Raw genomic sequence first — 19654 nt, forward strand, 5'->3', positions numbered from 1 at the left:
CTACCAAGCATTGCCAAAGTATAGTGGATGGAAAATGAATTTCCCTAAGTTGCCCACCAGGCAACAGGAAGATGCTACTCTATACAATGATCAAGGGGCCACATTACATGGTGAATCTGAATCTCCAGGTTCAGTTTTCATCAGGTACAAAGACATTATGAGAACTTAAACCATCTTTGAAATATGTCAGTTAAATTGTATGAATCATCCCTCTGTCTCATCCTTTCCCATGTCAAACACCCAACTCTTTAGAAGCTGAGAATCTGTATCTTCCAATGTCAACATCAATTCACCTTACTGTTCTACTAAGTGACATGGATCTTATTGGGAGTTACTTCCAACTAAACATGAAAATAGGTGCAGCCCCAATTTTACACATTTTAGCAGGACCAGCCCAAGACATTTTGCTGCCTGAGGCAAAGGAAGAGATGATTCCCTCACACAACATTCAACGTGTAGAAACCGAATGAACTGGCAGTTGAGTCTTACTTAACAATGCCCTTTGTTAATTTAGGGTGCTTCCAGATGGGGACTTCATACAGTAGATGGGCCACACAGATTCAATTTTCCTGTGGGTGCAATTGGCACATTAACCTCCACACATTTTTCAGTCTTAATATTAATGGCTATTCCTCCACTTGCCATCCACACAAGTTGACAGAATGTATTCATGATGTGGGAGATTGAACCTCTCTCCCACTTTTTCCCCATTCTAGGCATGCACACACTGCAAAGGTGTGTATGCACCTTTAAAATAATAATCATCATCATCATCATCATCCCCAGGAAGTGTACAAGACAAAATGTTACCAGCATGCTTCACAATAGGCAAAATGGAGGGCTTTGGGGAGGAGGGGCTGATACTGTAGCAAAAATAGATTTATTGCGTTTCATTGGTTTTTATTTCCTTTCCAATCATCCAAGCAGGAAGCATCTTAAACACTAAATGATAGTACTGAAATAATTATTGGTAAGAGATCCAGGGGGAACCATGAAATTATAGGCCAGTTAGTTTAGCATCTATTCCAGGAAAACAGAAGGGAAAATATAGCACGACCCTCCTTTCTTCCAAGCGGGCTGCTCCCAATTGATCTTGGCAACTCAACAACTTTGTCCCAGGTGGGGCTGTTCTTCAGGCTAGCCGGCAGGTTCTCCATGAGAGATGTGGATCTGGCCAGCAAACTGCGGACAGAGGGAACTCCTTGGTAAGATTGCTAAGTTAAATTTATCTTTTTTAACTTTTAAACACAGAAGGCTTTTAAACAAACTGAAGCTCTTGCTCTTAAGTAAGAAAGAGATCTTTATTCAGGCAGGTAACAGTACAGATTCAGCAGCAGACGCAGAGCTGAGGAATTGCAGTTCAGGGTGAAATTATCAAATATGTCCCAGTAAGGTTCCCTGACCTTCCCACCAAGCCATTAAAGATGAGGCATGGCGTCATCACTCACAAGAGACTCTTGTCCGGGGGGAATGTCGGGATTGCAAACATGCACTATGTCAGGGAGTGTGGGTCTGTTCCCATCAGTGAAGGCAGCGCCTGGTTCTGATCAAAGCACTGTAATGGGTAAACTACAGTTCCCAGGATTCTTTGGGGGGAGCCGTGATGGGTATAAATGTGATTTAAGCATATGGTGTGGATGTGACCTAATACATGTACAGTGGTACCTCAGGTTACATATGCTTCAGGTTACATATGCTTCAGGTTACAGACTCCGCTAACCCAGAAATAGTGCTTCAGGTTAAGAACTTTGCTTCAGGATGAGAACAGAAATCGTGCTCCGGCAGCGCGGCAGCAGCGGGAGGCCCCATTAGCTAAAGTGGTGCTTCAGGTTAAGAACAGTTTCAGGTTAAGAACGGACCTCCGGAACGAATTAAGTACTTAACCTGAGGTACCACTGTATAGTCAAACTGTCCCCATTACCTGGGGATTGTTAAATCACTATCAGTTTGCATCCAGGAAAGCTTTTTTGGTGTGTGGCGGGGAGATGCCTATTTTTTTTCTCAGTGTTGCTGGACTACAACTCCCAGCAGCCTCAGCAAGCATGGCCAGTGGCCAGGGAAGATGGACATCTTAGAGTGGCTGGGACAACCTAGCCAGATGGACAGGGTATAAATAATAAAGTTGTTGTTAGTTCAGCAATGCCTGGAGAGCCACAGGTTCCCCACAAAGGCTTTAGGTGTTTTCCAAGAAGCATGGGGCGATTTAACAGTGAACAGGTCACAATTTGAACTTTTCAAATATACATTCCCAAAGAAACCAGAGGCTTTCTTATTAGGGATAATAGGAAATGAAGTGAGAAAAGAAGACTGTAAATTATTCTTGTATACCACGACTGCCGCAAGGATTCTTGTGGCCCAAAAGTGGAAATCCCAAGAGTTACCAACCCTAATTGAGTGGCAGACGAAATTATTAGAGTATGTTGAATTGGCAAAAATGAGCTATAAAATTCAAGAACAAAAAGTGACAAAGTTTGAGGAAGAGTGGAGTAAATTTGTTGTGTACATACAAAATAACTGTAGAAGTTTAAAAACTGTAGCAGGGCCAACATAAATCTTGTGATGTATATAGAATGTAATTAAGAATCTGCAGGAATGGATGTAAATTGGGAAAACTGAAGCAGGGAAAGAGGGACGTCCGGGCGCAAAAATGCGCAGGGTAAATAAGAAGACAAAAAAGGTTGAATGTAAAAGTTTATTTAATTTTGTTTTGTTTGTGAAAATCAATAAAAAAGTATCTAACACAATCATCTGGGAATATGTTTAAAAATGACTCTAGCATAGAGGCACGAAAGACCCTGATGAGGAGCTTCCACTCACATAGTTGAATGATTTAGAAAGTTAGAGATGTGTCCCTGTTAAGGCTGACATACAGACATACACACACACTCCCCCCCAAAAAAAAAACCCACAATAAATTGGACGGCAGAGCACATGTTTTGAAGGAACAATGCTCAGGTGTTGGACTGGGAAAGATCCGGCAAGTCGCTGCCAGCCTGAGTGGACAGTACTAGTGTACATGGGCAAACGCTCTGGCCTATCATAAGACAGATTCATACACTGCCTGCTGTGGTGTGCTGCAGACACACATATTGTGGCATGAGCTTTTCTAAACATTTGTAGGGACAAATCAGAAATTTGTTCCAGCTGCATTTTAAACCTTATTAATTCACCAACCTGTGACTTATATGCAGATCAGAATGCAGCTATAAATTGGATTACACACTTCTCTGAAACTGCATCACAAAATTCAATTACAATAAGAAAGCTTATTTTTAGGAGAATTTAAGTATGAATTTTCCATACTTAAAAAAAACACACACAATAAAACCCAATGTGGAACAGACCTATGACCGAGTAGATGTGAAACTGAAATAGACAGATCCCTCAGTATCCATCAGATGCTAGCCTTGTATTTCTGCTGAGTTTGCCATACAAGGTCTCAAAATATTCAATTGTAATTAATTTTATGTCCATTTGATACAGCAGGAAGGCAATACATCAGAGGTTTACACAATTAGCCCACAGATCAGCCCAGAATTGCATATACGATCCAGCACCACACAGGAATCATTTGAAGTCCACTAATTTCCCCTATGCAAAATACGTTCAAGTTTAAATATTGGATATTCTTGAATATATGACAAGCTTGGAAATGTTTCCGAAATGTTTCCCCACAGTGTCTGTAAGAAAAAATTCCACATTAAAGGACTTGAAGCAGAAATGCACTGCTGTTAAATAGCTGTGAAGAAGGCTTAATAATTTAGCCTGCTGTTTTGCCAGATGCTTGAAGGACATAAAAGATCTTTATGTGATTGCCAGAACTCTTCTCTCCACACACAAAACAGAAGGAAGGAAAGTATGTGAGGAATTAAGACATGTCATGGCTTCAGCAGCCTTCACACAACCTGATACCATCCTGACGTTTTGGACACCAGTTCCCATAATTCCCAGCCACCATGGCCGGGGCAGCAGGTTGATGAAGGCTAGAGTAATGTCAAATGCAGAAGAATCTGAATACTACAACAGAAATGCAATGGTGAGTAGGGATTTGCGCTGAGAGCACAAGGAAGCACCAGAGAGGTTTCCCCCTCCGCATGACTAGCAGTCTGGTGCCAAATGCTGGCCGAGGGAGCTCTTATGCTGACGACAGTGAGGATACCAGCTGTGCTTTACAAGATACGCTTTGGGGATTGGACCCACGTATACGGATTGTTCGTTTTCCAAGCAAGAATCCAGATTTGCCTGCTGTCGGTTCTGAAACAGAAACACAAAATGCCAACAGAGCATGAACTTTCTCTCTGTGCTTTTTTAATGCTGCTGAGACCACAAGGACAGTCTGATCCTGCAAAGGTCCCAGTCCATGGTGGGTTGGAGGTGCTAGCACATACTACAAGGGTTGGATGTAAACTGAGAGCCAGCTGTTTTGTGCAACTGAAGAATAACCATATTTTTCCATGTATAACACGCCCCCATGTATAAGACGACCCCTATTTTTGGGGGACCGCAAAAAAAATTGGGGGGGAATTGCCCAAAGTTGTTCAGCTTTTTGCGGGGGTGGAGATTGCCCAGAGTTGTTGAGCCTTTTGGGGGGGGTCACTGTCGCCAATCGCTCTACAGCCTGCCCACCACTGCAAATTGCAGGCATCGCCGCAGCCACCAATCATCTGCACATTCACCACCAAAAGTCCACCTGCCCACTCGCCGCAACCACAGCCGATTGCACGCATGCCTCGCCACTGCCATAAATCGACGTCCATTTTCCGCAGCCAATCAGCAGTAGGCCTTGCCGCAGCAACCAATCACACGCCCGATCGCCGTTGCCAATCTCCTGCTGGCTGCTGCTACCAATCTCCCGTCCCCTCTCTGCTATCCATGTATAAGACGACCCATAATTTTTGCCTATTAATTCTATGGAAAAAATATCGTCTTATACACAGAAAAATACAGTACCCTTGAACATTGAGGAATCAGAATTGCGACTGTGGTTCTGCACTGCATCTCATCCAGGGTTTTTATCACAAAGGTGACTTCGCAGGGTCCCCACTACAAGGCAAAAGTGGGACAGCATTACAGAGATGGGCCGGGCATCCTTACAGCACAATCTTAACTATGCTCTTTTTTCCCCAATGGTCCTGGTGTCCTAAAAAGTTTGCAAAGGTCTCCACTCTAAGGTGGTTTAAAGCACTCCCTGCATACCTGCAACATGGTTGAACTTTCTCTTCAATCACTTCCTGAGGTCTTTTCCCTTCTGCCAGACCCTCCCCTGCCCCCCCCCACTCCTCAATGATTTGTGTCATTATTTTTACTGGTCTTGCTCCTCTGCTTTAAACAGCAGCCTGTCCAACTGTTAGCAATGCAGCTGGAGCTTTTTCCACTACTTATTTCCATGCTAGGAAAAGCTATACCTGCTTATTTTCTACGTGGCAGGCTGCTGTTAAAAAGTAATTGAGCAGGGCTATAAAAATAACAACGCAGCAGCGACTGCACTGGTTAGAAACAAAACAGCATCTGCCAGTAGCCTAAAGATTAACTGGGCAATTGCAGCATGAGAAGCACCTACCTTGTTATGTGCACTTTCAGACGCTCAGGAATGAAAGCCCTTTTCTCCACTAAGCTTCCTTTTACACCCATTGTTTGCATACATCCCGAAAACCCTCTGAGCCCTATTGGCACAAAGCACAGAGCCCCCATGGTATGGTTTTCACTAGCCTTGCCCTTCTAGGGCGGCCACTTGTGCATCACCCCCAACCCCAAAAAAGAGGACACATGAGCAAATCGTTTTCACTAAGCCACATATTGTTGGACTCCCAACATCACATCGACATATTGAATTGTAGAGTTGGAAGGGACCCTCTGAGGATCATCTAGTCCAACCCCCTGCAATGCAGGAATATGCAGCTGTTTCATACAGTGATCAAACCTGCAACCTTGGCATTATCATCAGCATGTTCTAACCAACTGAGCTCTCCAGGAAGCCTGAACCTGATCAAGGATGATGGGAGTCCAACAACATGTGAATGGACACAGGTCCCCTAGCCTGGCATAAGCTAATAGAGTATCTGGATAAAAACAAGTAAGAAAAAGACTATAATTTAAACCTAAATAGATATCTCAGCATAGAAGAAGACTGCAACCAGGTTACCTTTGCATCTGCTTGGTCTGATATCCAGGAATCAGCAACCAGAAGACCTTTGCTCTTCCTTATCTTTCAACTTATGACTGGGCAGGCCTTCAAACAGATGACTATTTCATTTAGAGGACTGTCCTCTGTAAAGCAGGGCACATCACCACCCTATTTACATCTGGAAGTTTTCCCTCTGGTCTGCCACAAAGCCCTGCCCCTGAACAAGCCAGCTCCCACTCAGATTGGCTGTTAAAGCCGCGTGAGCATCCCCAATCTCGGCATGACTAGAAAGGAGGGGGGAAATCTCTCCCACCTGCTCCAAAACCAGGAAGGAGCCAACCCCTCACTACACCTGCCTTGCTACAATTGTCACCCCCAACAATACCACAAGGACAGGTATTCATTTCACTAAAGTTAACTTCTGCTGTTGCACAGAAACGCTGTTTGCTAACCATCTTGACCACTGTCAAATTATCAAACAGGCTAACCAAGGTCAGGCCTACTGGAATTGGCACAATATGGCGCCTGCCACCCCCAAAATTTCCTGGTATAAGGGCCCTTCTCAGGAGCACAGGCCCTTTTCAATCTATGGTACTGGTTTGGGATTATGTCAGTGTTGAAGTAAAAGAACCGATATTGTGTTACTGTTATTGTAATTGAGCTCCTGTATTGCAACATACAAGATCCACGTCTCTGGGGAGACTGACATGTGTATAAGTACTATTTGGACGCATTAGCTACTTCAGTTGTTTACAGAATCTAAAAAACGGTCAAGGCTGAAGTGCATCTAAGAAAGGAGTTTAACTGACACGGAACTAGCCAGCAAAACCAGTTGTGTAAAGTTCAGTAAGCCTGATTTGCCAAGTGCTCTGGGATTTGCCAAATACAACAGCTTTCACCAATGGGACCGTGGCAATTGAGACGATGCGTAACAGAAAGGGGGGTGGAATACACAAAAGCAAGTGGAGCTACGCAATTTTTCCATGCTCTCATCCCCCAAGCTCCACAAAGCCTCCCTCACCTAACCAGGTATCATGCAAAACCCTAGCAGAAACCTTGACTATGTACAGCAGCCTTGATTTCAAGTTTATTAGTCTTCTTGCACTTTTTTTTTTTACATGAAAGAAAGGCTATTGATGAACTGAGAACAATGCCATACAGAACCACAACACATTACTTTATAACCTAGCAAACCAAAACAAAGCCCCAATCTCCGAGCAGTGAGAGATTCCAGATATGCTTACCCAGGGTTCGGTTTCCTTAGAATGAAGTTCGTTCTGTTGTGTGTTTAGGATATATTGTTTTATTTACACACACACACATACATATATATATAGCCCAGGAGATCTTACTTCCCCGTTAAGCTTCCAGGGGAGCCCCAAAGCCCAGTACAGATCAAGAATGTCTATGTCTCCAGTTTCAGGCCTGCTTCCAGCCTACATCAACAGCAGTGGCTTTTGCTCTCCTACCTAACTGCTGAGTGAGCAGAGGTTGGGGGGAAGGCCCACCCATTTGTTCTAGGGTACAGAAACCAAAGGCATTACCTTAATAACGGAACTGGCTTGGCAAGCTTGTTCTTATACATTCTACTCTCACAGATACAGGATTCCAATAACTAGAAGGGACTCAGGGTATCATCCAGACTGACCCCACCTCTCAAACTCAGAACAGCGTTATGGTTTAAAATTTTATCATGTAACCCTAGCAAAACAAACAGAACAATATCAAAGTGGCAGTCAAATATGTGTGACAAAACACAACACTGTTTTTTTCAATAGCATATCCAATAGTGTATATCAGCAAAGCACAGAAATGCATTCCTCATTCATCAATATTCTATATTTTTCAGGCGTTTTCCCACTCACCTTTTCACATCCTGGAAAATGTTAAAGGAAGACAGTTGCTAAAATGAGAGCTTGATGGGATAATTGTTCACCTGTGCTTTTCTGCTGCTTTTCTTCTGAAAATTGCTTGCTTCGGAAAGATGCCCACTGTGCAGGAGGCAATTTGTTTATTATCTGTGTTGTGATAAAGCACATGCAATGGTGCAGGGAAAAGGAACAAGTTCATAGCTGTAGGAGGGGCCTTCCGCCTTCCAGAGGCAAGAGAGAAAGATGTCACCCCTGGATGTTGTCTGTGTATTTGATAGGATGGCTGGCTGCTGTTAGAAGCTCTAGGCCTCAGTTTTGGTTTCTATTAAAGCAAAGATTAAGTTCCTTTGTTAAGTAGCAGTTCTTACTGAAAGCTTGCTAACCCCTCTTGCTCAACTACAGCATATATTGTTACTGCAGGGTGGTTCTCTTTGTTAGAGTCGCTGAGGCAGCTGTAATAATTAAGGAAAAGGAATACAGGTGACTTCTGGTTCTGAGAACCAATCAGAGGCTTGGAAGAAAAGGAAGGCCCAACAAGGCCACAATCACACCATCCATTTAAAATGCTATAATACCACTTTAAACTGCCATGGCCTCCCCCAAAGAATTCTGGGAACTGTAGTTTGCTAGGGTGCTGAGAGTGGTTAGAAGGGCCCTATTCCTCTCACATACTACAATTCACAGAGTTCCCTGGGAAGCAGCATTGTTTGTTAAACCACTCAGGGAACTGTAGCTTTTTAAAAACTAAAAGCAAAAAAAAGTGATTAAGAATGTCAATATGTTGTTGCTGGGAGGGAAGTAAACATATAATACATACAAATAAAATGAATATGCTTTACAGTGCAATCCCATGCACGATTACTTGAAAGCAACCCCACCCGCCTTGTGGCCAGCAGAATATACTTTCATGTAAACGTGGCAAGGAGTTCAGCCTAACTCTCCTACTGAAATCATGGAGTGGCAAAATAGTTAACTTTTGGTTGTTCTGCAGGCTTGGGTCAGTGGATTCTTCTGTAATCTTACTGTCAATGTGACCAGACCTCTGTTATTACATTGCTCCTTACATGAGGAAGATACTTTGGTGGGTGATTTATTTTTATTAAAGTCCTCAAACGTTTATAAACAGGAAAGGAAAAGCATGGTAATTCTTAAAGTGTCTGGAGCCTTCCCTTAAGCCAACTTCTGATGGAGGAATTTTAAAATAAAGATAATGCTTTTGTTTTGCTTTGTAAGCCTTTCCTTACGTCCTGCTCAGTCGTAGGCTGAGCTTCTTCAACAGGAACGTCTGATTGTACTGCATGACATCTGAAAACCAGTTTGGCACCAAAACTGTTGCTTCAACATTCCTCACAGTCTCATACTGCTGGTCAATCTAGCTCAGTGTTGTCCACACTGACTGGCAACAGCTCTCCAACATTTCAGCCTTTTCTGGAGATGCTAAGCCTTGAACCTGGGACATGGCTGATGCTCTACCACTGAGCTACCTACGGCCCTTCCTCTGAAGTCATCATTGCTGCATCTGAAAGGAGTGGTCCAGGTGTGCTTGGGCCTCTCTCTTTGGATCCCAGCCACATCCTCTGTCCCTTATAGGTGTTGCAGTTGAACAGTCCATCCCTTTTGCCTTTAAAATAAATGTTCAGTTAAAGTATCTAACAAGAAGGAGGAAAGGATTCACGTCTGTTGACCTTTTAAGTATTTATGCTTAATTATAATAAGCCTAGACCTGGAACAAGATCGACTCTTGCATAATGTTTTGTTTTGTTTGGTCTCGTTTCCACAACGTATGGGATGGGTTCCGTGCTGGGTTTCTTTAAATTATATATTATTTTAAAAATAGTCTCAATGGGTGCATTGTCCAAGGACTCCAATATGTGAGTCATCCCTCTCCATTTCTAGATATTTCCTTTCACCTGCTAATAGAGGCAGGTAAGGATTCCAGAGGACTCTCTGTGTGTGGTTTTTGCTCCCTGCTGCTGGATGGGGAGAAGTGGGGTGGACAAGACACCAGAGAGTGGTCTTTTTAAGTACAGACACATAGTAGTTATACAAAGACTGATTTTCAGTGTAAAGGTCTGAAGATGAGTATGTACACAGGGGCTTTGAGATTCTTGCTGAGCCCATTCAAATCTAGAACTGGGGCAGAAATGTGATTCAGTTTTCATTTAAAGGCAAATCTACCTATTACACACTTTCTGAAACAATATACAAACTAGAACACAAACACCCATCAAAATTTGCACTTCTCCAAACAAGTAATGTATTGAATAAAATGCATATACTAGATAAAGCATGCCTTAAAATGCATATATTTATGAAAGTAACAGACGAAAAAGCATTATATATGAGGAAACTGTAGATTATGCAAAATTGCAAACAAAAATGTATATATTGGGAGAAAAATCACATGAGGGCTTTCATGAGGACTAAAAAAAAAAAAGGATTTGAGAAACTGAAATTGACAGATTCACCCATCCTTATAAATCTCAGTGTCAAAGCTAAGTGAAAGATGTGATGTACTTTTCTATGCATATAGCATCACAGGATTACTTGAGAAGGCTAGCTCAGTTTGTAGAGCACAAGACTCTTAATCTCAGGGTTGTGGGTTCAAGCCCCATGTTGGGCAAAAGATTCCTGTAATGCAGGGGGTTGGACTAGATGACCCTCATGGCCCCGTCCAACTCTACAATTCTATGAGAAGTCAGCCTATGGGAATAAATTGCTGCATCTGAAGAGGCCCACCCACATCCATCCCCACTCCACCCCACACAATCTAGATATACGAAAAGGGAGAACCATTTTCAACATTTTGTACTTATCTGGATTCAAATTTCCATCACACTCCATGAGAAAATCGATACTCCAAGATCATAACCAACCAGGGATCAATGTCACATAGTGTCCATTTGTTTCAATGGGACTCACCCAGGTCATCCTAGGACTGCAATCGCAATGAAAACAGTAGGGCATGCTCTTGAATAAATGCACATAAGGCGGGTCGTAAGGCTCCAATTCTCAAACCATTTTCTTTGTAATCGTCCCAAAGCTCGGTTGCTGCAGCAAATTATTCAAGAGCTGAATTCCAAATGGTTTCTTGTATGTAAAGTGAATGGCTAATAGCAGTGATCAAAAGCAAACTGTCAGTAAGTCTGAGCAATGAACAGTTTTGAATGATGAGGGATGTCCTTTCCTGCTCATAAGTAAGGACTTAAGAAACGTTGATGGAATGCACAATTCATAAATATTCTGACTTTAACCATGAGTTCCTTGTACCAGACAGCCTCTGTCCCTGTTACTATTTCCCCCTTCAACACAAGGTGTAGGATGGGATGGAACATCCTGTTCCATTTTAAATTCAGTTCCCCGCATTTCCTCAGCAGTTTACAATTAAAATACAATAAATCCCCATTAAAATATGCATGGAACAACAAAGTAAATAAACAGGGAAGATCAGCTCATCTGTAGCTGTGGGGCTGTTAGGAAGACAGGAAAGCTCTTGGATTTGTGGGAGGAAGCAAAGGATGTAAATTCAATCAATATTGTCCTGGCCCTCACTGCCAGATGAAGAACTCAAACTCCCAAAGGTTTCTGCCAAAGACTTTAATGCTTAAATCAGAGCTGTGCATAAGCAAGGCACAATTACAAGGTACGGCAGGAGTGCAGGAGAATACACGTCCGGGAGCAAGCTAAGGTGTTTGTTATGGTTCCAAGGGGTTGCTCGAGAGCAAGCAGGCAAATGCCTCCCTCTCGGCTGTGAAGCCTTGCTTTTGATGCCAAAATAAACTTTATCTGTCCAGAGCGCCACTCTCCCATGGCTGGCTCATTCACTGGCAGAATCCGTGAGTGGGCGGTCCTTAAACCTTCCCCAGCAAAGTAGTTTCTTGATGCCCAGGCTGCGCCTCCCCTCTTGGCGCGGAAGCCTACTGCGCAGGGAGGGTGTGGGCAACGGAGGACCTCTCTCCTCCCCGCTTTGCCCAGGCAAGGTGTCCTGGCACTGCCTCGCCTCCTCCGAGCCCTGAAGCTCCTCTCCACTGGAGGCGTGGTTACTCTCCTCCGCTGAGGAGGAGCTGCTTCCCATGATCTTTGGGGGCTCTCTGTAATCCATCCGGCTTTTCCCCTCTCCCCCCTGAGCCGATGGCAGTTCCCTGACAGTGTTGATCCATCAAGTAACATGCCTCCTGCACCTTCCTTCTGCCAGCCAGAATCCCAAGACCGGGCAAGCGAACAGAAACTACAGCTGGGCTGAGCTTGCAAGGTCCGTTTGTGTCAATTCTGGCGTCCCTGTGCCCTAGGAGGTGGAGATGGAGTCAATGCCTGTTTGGCGTCAGATTCGATCTCAGCGGCCTTCCTCATCACTGACAAGGGAGTGTGCTGGAGGTGGTTCTATGACAGGAGGGATCTGACTAGCTGTGTCCCGTGTCACTAGAGCAGAATGCTCCTCTGGCAACCTGCTTGGTCCCTCCCCAAGAACTAACTCACCATCCTCCATGCTCCTTCCCTGACCCTTCTTAGTCATGTCCCACTGATGCTTTCCCAATCTCCGCTAGGACGCTCCCCAGCTCCAGCTAACTGTGCTCTTCCCAGTCCTCTTCAGGATCAAACTACCCCCCCACGACATAAATAAAAAAAGAAATAAAATCCACTTGAATAACCGCAGCAATCAGATGGTGGTAAACTTAAAATACAGACCTTCATGCGAGGAAGTTTCCCTGCCGCCAAATCGGCCTGTACCAATTTCCTCTTCAAAACTTGGAGAGAGTCAATTACATCTGAGTGTTGTTATGTATTGATGTCATCTCCACAATGACCTTGTTTTTATGATGCTGTAGGTACTTGATAAAAAGCTTCTTATCCTAATGAGCCGTATAGCGGGAGGAAAGGACGGCAAGGTCGAGAGCGTATGTGCTAATAAGACAAGCAACAGAAGTATTTGTGTACTCAGCATCAAAACAAATTGCAACACCTTCCACCTTCCCTGAGAACATTGTTTACGGCTGGCCAAGAGACAGCGTTCTCAACAAGGCCAACGTAAAATTGATTGCATCCGTGGAACAGCCAGGAATAAATAAATGAATTGTTTTATTATAAGTAGTGTTTTCCCTAATAATGCAAAGCAGACAAGGCAACAAACAAAATGCAGTGTTTGTGTGTTAAAATCTGTAAGTCTACCCATTATTAATGCATTACATATTTGCATTACATTACATATCTTTGTTACAGGGACGCGGGTGGCGCTGTGGGTAAAACCTCAGTGCCTAGGACTTGCCGATCGCATGGTCGGCGGTTCGAATCCCCGCGGCGGGGTGCGCTCCCGTCATTCGGTCCCAGCGCCTGCCAACCTAGCAGTTCGAAAGCACCCTCGGGTGCAAGTAGATAAATAGGGACCGCTTACTAGCGGGAAGGTAAACGGCGTTCCGTGTGCTGCGCTGGCTCGCCAGATGCAGCTTGTCACGCTGGCCACATGACCCGGAAGTGTCTGTGGACAGCGCTGGCTCCCGGCCTATAGAGTGAGATGAGCACACAACCCTAGAGTCTGGCAAGACTGGCCCGTACGGGCAGGGGTACCTTTACCTTTACCTTTACATATCTTTGTTACCTACATAGGCAGATTTTTCTTTCTCCTCTATCTCTAGTAACACCTATTGAACTCAGTGGGGCTTACTTCTCAGTAAGCATGTATAGAATCATTTACACTTTACATAAAAGGTCTGCAAGCAAATAAATAAATAAATAACATTCTAAATGCCTGAAAGCCTCTTTTTCTATTTATCGTTTTAAACATCATAGCATCAAGAGCTGGAAGGGATTCCAAAGGTCATCGAGCCCAACCCTCTGCAATGCAGGAATCACAGCTGCATTTTGAGGCACAACTTATTCTGCAGCTGGTTAATATTTTGTTATTTTAAATTATAGCTTTTTTGTAGCCTAGGACTATTTCTGTGATACATAAATAAGAAGTTAAAAATAAACCGAAATGTTATAATGAGGAGTGACCACTCTTAAACAAGTGGCAAGGAATATCTTTATTTTTTTCCACTTTCAGTCTCTAAATACCCAATATATTAGTAGCACGGGGCATCAGAAAGCTAAGCGATGCCACTATGTATGTAGCTTCTACCTCTTTCATTGAGGTTATGCATGCACATCTCTACTTTAGTTGCTACTGTGGGCTGCCACGGGACTGACCTCTGCTGGAAAGAGTTTTGATTGCACCGTAAGTTTTCATGCACTGAACAGAACTCCTCAAAATAAACCAAAAATATACATACCTATATTTGAGATGGAGCTTCAAAAGCATCCTCCTTCGTTCCATCATGCAGGTTCACAGCCAACGTATTCTGGGGCAAAAAAGCTGACATCGCACAGGAGGTTAATCACGTAAAGAGAGCCTCTGGCCAGCAACTATTCCCTGAATCAATGAACTGGAAGTGCCATGTGACGGCTCCTGCTTACATAATTTTCTTGACACATCAGCATTATAAGGAACCCAACGATGGACCTTTGCAATAGATCATGATGACGTTAAGCGCCAGGTTCGCCAAAGATGCCAAGACAGCATTTAGCACACCTGGAAACAAAATGATTATAAAGACAGAGATGGCGGGGGAACAGAAGAGAACATCAGACGCAAAGAGACTTACAATATTACGTACCTCCTACCATATTGGGTGCTTCTAGAGCTTCAGCCAGTCCCAACATCCTTGTGCTGGTTTGAGCAGGGCCTGACAAGCCTAGTGGCCAGCAGAAAACTAGTTTCTCTCATACAGAAGTTAATACCCATAGCAAAACAAATTCCAGAGGGCCAGTTGTGCCCTGTTTGCTGTCAGACACAATCTTTTGACAACAAGCTGCTGCAACAAGAAATCTATTAGCCTTATAGGTGCCACAATAATTTTTCTCTCTCTCTCCTTTTCTCTTTCTCCCTACCCCTTTTGTCTCGCAGAAGGCCTTTCTGCTAGTCTTAAGGCACTGCTGGATAGACTAGATCAGTGTTTCCCAAACTTGGGTCTCCGGCTACTTTTTGAACTACAACTCCCATCATGCCTCGCTAGCAAGACCAGGGGTCGGGATGATGGGAACTGTAGTCCAAAAACAGCTGGAGACCCAAGTTTGAGACACTGGACTAGATGGTAGATAGGGAACCTGTGGTCCTCCAGACGCTGTTGCACTCCCAACTTCTATCATCCCAGACCATTGGCTGTGTTGGCTGGAGATGATGGATTTTGAGAGTCCAGCAACATCTAGAGGACCATAGGTTCCTCACTTCCTGCAACAGACACTTTAAAGGGAAGAATCATACTCAGGAAAAAGTGAGTGACCTACCACGAAATGGGAGAGAGGAGGCAAACCATCCAATAATGAGCAAAAATAGATCTTTGCCGTGGGTCAGTTTTCTAGCAGGTAGAAATATTCAGTGGAATAGCACATGCCCTCTTGTAGTGCCTCTTGTCAGTAAATCAAGTTGGGATTTGCACTGAGTAGGGGGTAATGTTTTGGTATCACGCCTCAAGCTACAGGTGGGACACACTGAAAAGAGGCTGAAAAAATTGCTTTGAGTCCTTTATCCAGAAAGCAAGGGGTTTCTCAGAAAAAAAAGCTTATTCACAAAATTGCTATATTGTAAATGACGTTGGTTCCTCTGCCTCCATTGCAACTCAGTGCTAAGTTTACCTGGAAGTAAATCAACAGAGTTAATTTCCAGAATATGTGCTTAGGGGTGCAAGCATGGCTCAGCCCAAAGGGCACCAGCTGCAAGTTTTGTCTAAGCAAGCCAACAAAGTTCAACAGGATATTCTCCCTCACATGAAGTGTGAGATAAAAATGGGCCTGAAGCAAAAACCCTTTAAACCATGGAAGATTTATTGCTTGAAATGTTCCAGAAGTGCAGCATCTTGGGGTACATTCAAAAGTGTTACATTTACAGTATGAACACACAGAGACTTCAGAGTGCCTAGTACAGAGCTGAAGGATCCACATTCAAGTTAGTGCCCAACCATGAAACTCATTAGGTGACCTTGGACCTATTGCTTGCACGCACACCTGTGCGCTCTCTCTCTCTCTCTCTCTCAGCCTAACCTACCTCACAGGGCTGTTGCAATGATAAAGGGTTTGGGGGGGGAGACGACACATGTTTGTGGGCCTGAGCACCTTGGCGGTGTGGAAGCAGGATAAAACCTGCATGTCTTTATGTTAGGAATGCCAGCTTAGAGGAGCTGGATCCCATTCATCAGTCATGATATGCTCCTGTTGGGTTTTCTGCATCAAAAGGTACAAACTGGAAGCGGTGTTTCTGTAGCAATAGAATTGTTTCAAGTGTGTGGCCATCTTCTCCCCAAGGACAGCACCCACAGAAGCCCTACATGCGCGAGAAAGAATGCAGGAGTTCGTGAGAGGAAAAACTGTATATAGCGATGGAGGCAAACTTTCCAGACTGTGGCAAAAAAACACCAGTAGCTGTGCAAGCAAGAGGCAGGGGGCACCACAACGCTCCCTGTCCCATCCCCCCCACCAACTAAGACCAAAATATTTCTCCATGATTGGTCTAGCTCTACAATCGAGATCACATGTAGAGCACCTGAAAGCATGATCTTGCACCTCGAGGTCCCTTTCTGAAATGGCTGTTCTTCATCATGCCTGTGACCAAGAACACAAGCCTGTTGTTGAAATCAGTAGTACAAAGTTAAATTAACTATCTGATCTACAGCTAGTACAATTATCCAGTGTTTCAGGTTCATTCAAGTAATTACAGTACTTTACACCCTTCAGAAATTTGACATTGCCTATATACACAGTAGTTTAGGCTTCTTTTAAGGCTTTCCAAAGTTTAGCACAAAATATATAAGCACGAAGGTTTCCAGAGAGATTGCTGCCACTGAACTCCAGGCAAACCACTCAATGCTTCTTCTTAAGTTTCCAGCTCATAGTTTGCCTAGAGGAGACAAACCATGAACCTGGGTTCAGATGACACACTAAATCATGGCATGATCAGAGCAGCAGCAGCAGCAGCACCAGAGAAGGACAGCGGTCAGTTTTCTCTCCAGGAACCCTCAGGCACATGAGCTCATGCTAAGGCATGGTTTGGCTTAGTGTCATGTCAACCAGTTCACTCCAAGTAGTAACTGATATATAAATGAGCATTTATCCCATGAACACAACCCCTTCACTCTTCCCTTTGTGTCATTAAAGCAGGGAGTCTTTAATTAACCATCCTTGAAAATAGCCAGGATATTGAGTAAACTTCAAACCCTAGTTTAAGATCCCAGCCTCTTCCAAAGTTCCACAGCTCCCCAGTTCAGATAAAATGGAAAACTATGGTTACTTAGGCTTCCTTGTTTGCTTATAGCTCATTTGAAGGGAGGAGCAAAAGGGACAGCATGCACAGACAAAAAGCTTGTTCCGATCTTATGTTGTTGAGATATGATAATCAAACCAGCTCATTGTTTAAAAAAAGAAACACAAAAGCTTGGATCCAGACTTTAGTCATTACCATAGGCCTATTGAAATCATGACTAATTTGTCCCCTTGTTTTCCATGGGTCAACTTTAAGCATAGCTAAGTCTGGCTCCAACTGAGTAGATTTACAAAAGAAAAATACTGATAATGGCTCAGCACAGCAGTTTGCTGCCCAGAATTCTTTTCCCTCGTTCAATGTGATTTCAGTAGTCAACGAAATTCCAGCTGTACCAGATTCACAAATCTGGTCATTAATGAGATGCAGTTCATTCAGAGTCTTACATCCGTAAGCTTCTTGTTCTTTGAAAAGGCTGGAAAGGCTTTTTAAACGCCCACCCCAACAGCATTGGTCTCTGCTTGCTTTTTTCTGGAAAAAGAACTGCTTCACTTTCAGGAGTAGGAAATCGCTCCTTGTACACCTCAGGATAGGATTTCTGAAACTAGAAAGGAAGCATGCAAAGATTAGCTAATAAATTTATTCGGGTCATTTGAAAGTGACTTGCTTATTCAAGCAGAACATGTCCAGTCTCTGACTACAAGGGGGGGTGGGGAATGCGTTCATCTCTTGCCAAACATTATGGAAGAGGAACTTAACTGCATAACAGTGCTGTGCTGGGAGACTTTTGTTCCACTCTTTGCTCACTAACATCTGGGGTCCCATCTCGTCCCCTCGTGCCTTTCAACATCTACAGAAAGCTGCTGGGAGAAGTCATTTAGAGGTTTGGGCTGAGGCTTCATCAATATACAGATGGCATGCAGTTAAACTTCCATCATTTAATTCTAGGGAGGCAGGTGAGACCTTGAGCCATCTGGGGGCAGTACTGAGATGAAAGAGGACTCAAAAAGCTGGATCTGTATCCAGATAAGAGGAAAGTACTGCAGCTGGGGAAATCTGCTAATCTGCATGGAGATTTGAATCTGATTATGATGGGGTGACACTACAGTCTGTGAATACGTACAAGGGAGCTGCAGGTGGTGTTGCTTGCCAAGAGTGCTTTTGACTGGCAAGGGCGAGGTCAGTAGTGCAGCCCAGTTTTGGAAAAACAGTCCTAGCCACTGTGGTCCAACCCCTGGTTAAATCCATCTTAGATTACAGTAATACTATGTGTGCCTGAAGCTGCTCTTGCAGAGGATTTGGAAACTGAAACTGTGGAGCAATGTGGTAGTGGGAACCTTTGCAAAAGTTGGGCATACTTATCTTATCTCACCTCTTGTGTACTGGTTAACTTGGTCACCCATTTCCCCCCATTTTAAAGTGCTGACTTTAAAATGATAACATCTGGGGGGTGTTATCTGAAGGACCAGTTCACCTGTATGAGCTGGCCCAAGCATCTGAAAGCCTCCTCTCTGGGCCTCCAGAAAGAGCTTATAGGGATTTCTCAATGGCAACACCCTTTGAACTCCTTCCCCAGGGAGGGGTGTGTGGCCTCACCATTGCTGGTCTCTTTTTTAAAAAAACAAACAACCAACCTTTAAAACATGTTTATTCAAGTCTGCATTTGGCTAAATAGTTTGTACTCAGAAATACATTTAGCTGTTAATTTTTCAGAGTGTGTGTGGGTGTGTGGGTGTGTGGGTGTGGGTGTCTGTATTTTCTTTTTTAAAAAAATTCAATGTGAAACTTTTCAACGTACAATACAATAAAAGCCAAACTAATCTAAATAAAAATAGAAGAGAAAACAAAACACACTAAAATAGAAAAGAAAGAAAGAAAACAGAGAGAAAAGCAGAAGAAAGGAAAAATACTATCAGAGGGGCATCTTAACCCTTGTCCCACACAAAAGGTGGTGGACCCTTTCCGGCTCTCACCTGTATTTTCAAGTCCTGTAAGCTGCCTTCTGAGGGCTGTGAGCCCTAAAAGGGGAATTAAACCATTTTTAAACTGCCTCATTCTGGAGAAGTTCCACATTTTCACTACCCTCAAGTTTGTAACTGATGACGTCTCAGCCATGAAAGTACGGTGCGTTATTTAACACCACACAAACTGCATTTAAACCATAAACTGGTATAACATTTCTGCTAGGCAAGGCTATATTTAGGGACCTTACAATAATGACATCCCATACTGTCATGTGAACCAGGAGGCCTATTATGTCTAGAAAGGGTATTATGGTTAACAAATGGAACCCAGTTGGTTTTGCCACATCCTGAAGGCTATCAGGCTTATGAGGACACAGAAGCAGGTTTTTTTTCTGTTGGTGGCACCAGT

At 43.6% G+C, this 19654-nt stretch overlaps 2 protein-coding genes across 2 annotated transcripts in view; both read right to left on the reverse strand.

Moving 5' to 3' along the window:
* The window catches only part of PDE4D (phosphodiesterase 4D), a 634082-nt gene extending 626024 nt beyond the window's left edge, over window positions 1-8058 (reverse strand). Inside the window, exon 1 of the mRNA XM_053408756.1 lies at window positions 7990-8058. The gene's annotated coding sequence lies outside the window, so the exon portion shown is untranslated. The remainder of the gene's footprint in view (window positions 1-7989) is intronic.
* Window positions 8059-16837: 8779 nt separating this feature from the next.
* DEPDC1B (DEP domain containing 1B) overlaps window positions 16838-19654 on the reverse strand; it is a 31476-nt gene continuing 28659 nt past the window's right edge. The window contains exon 11 of the mRNA XM_053408118.1: window positions 16838-17885. Coding sequence (XP_053264093.1) covers window positions 17724-17885 — 162 coding nt within the window. The 3' untranslated portion in view covers window positions 16838-17723. The remainder of the gene's footprint in view (window positions 17886-19654) is intronic.

This window comes from Podarcis raffonei, chromosome 11 (genome assembly GCF_027172205.1).
Source record: "Podarcis raffonei isolate rPodRaf1 chromosome 11, rPodRaf1.pri, whole genome shotgun sequence".
NCBI lineage: Eukaryota > Metazoa > Chordata > Lepidosauria > Squamata > Lacertidae > Podarcis > Podarcis raffonei.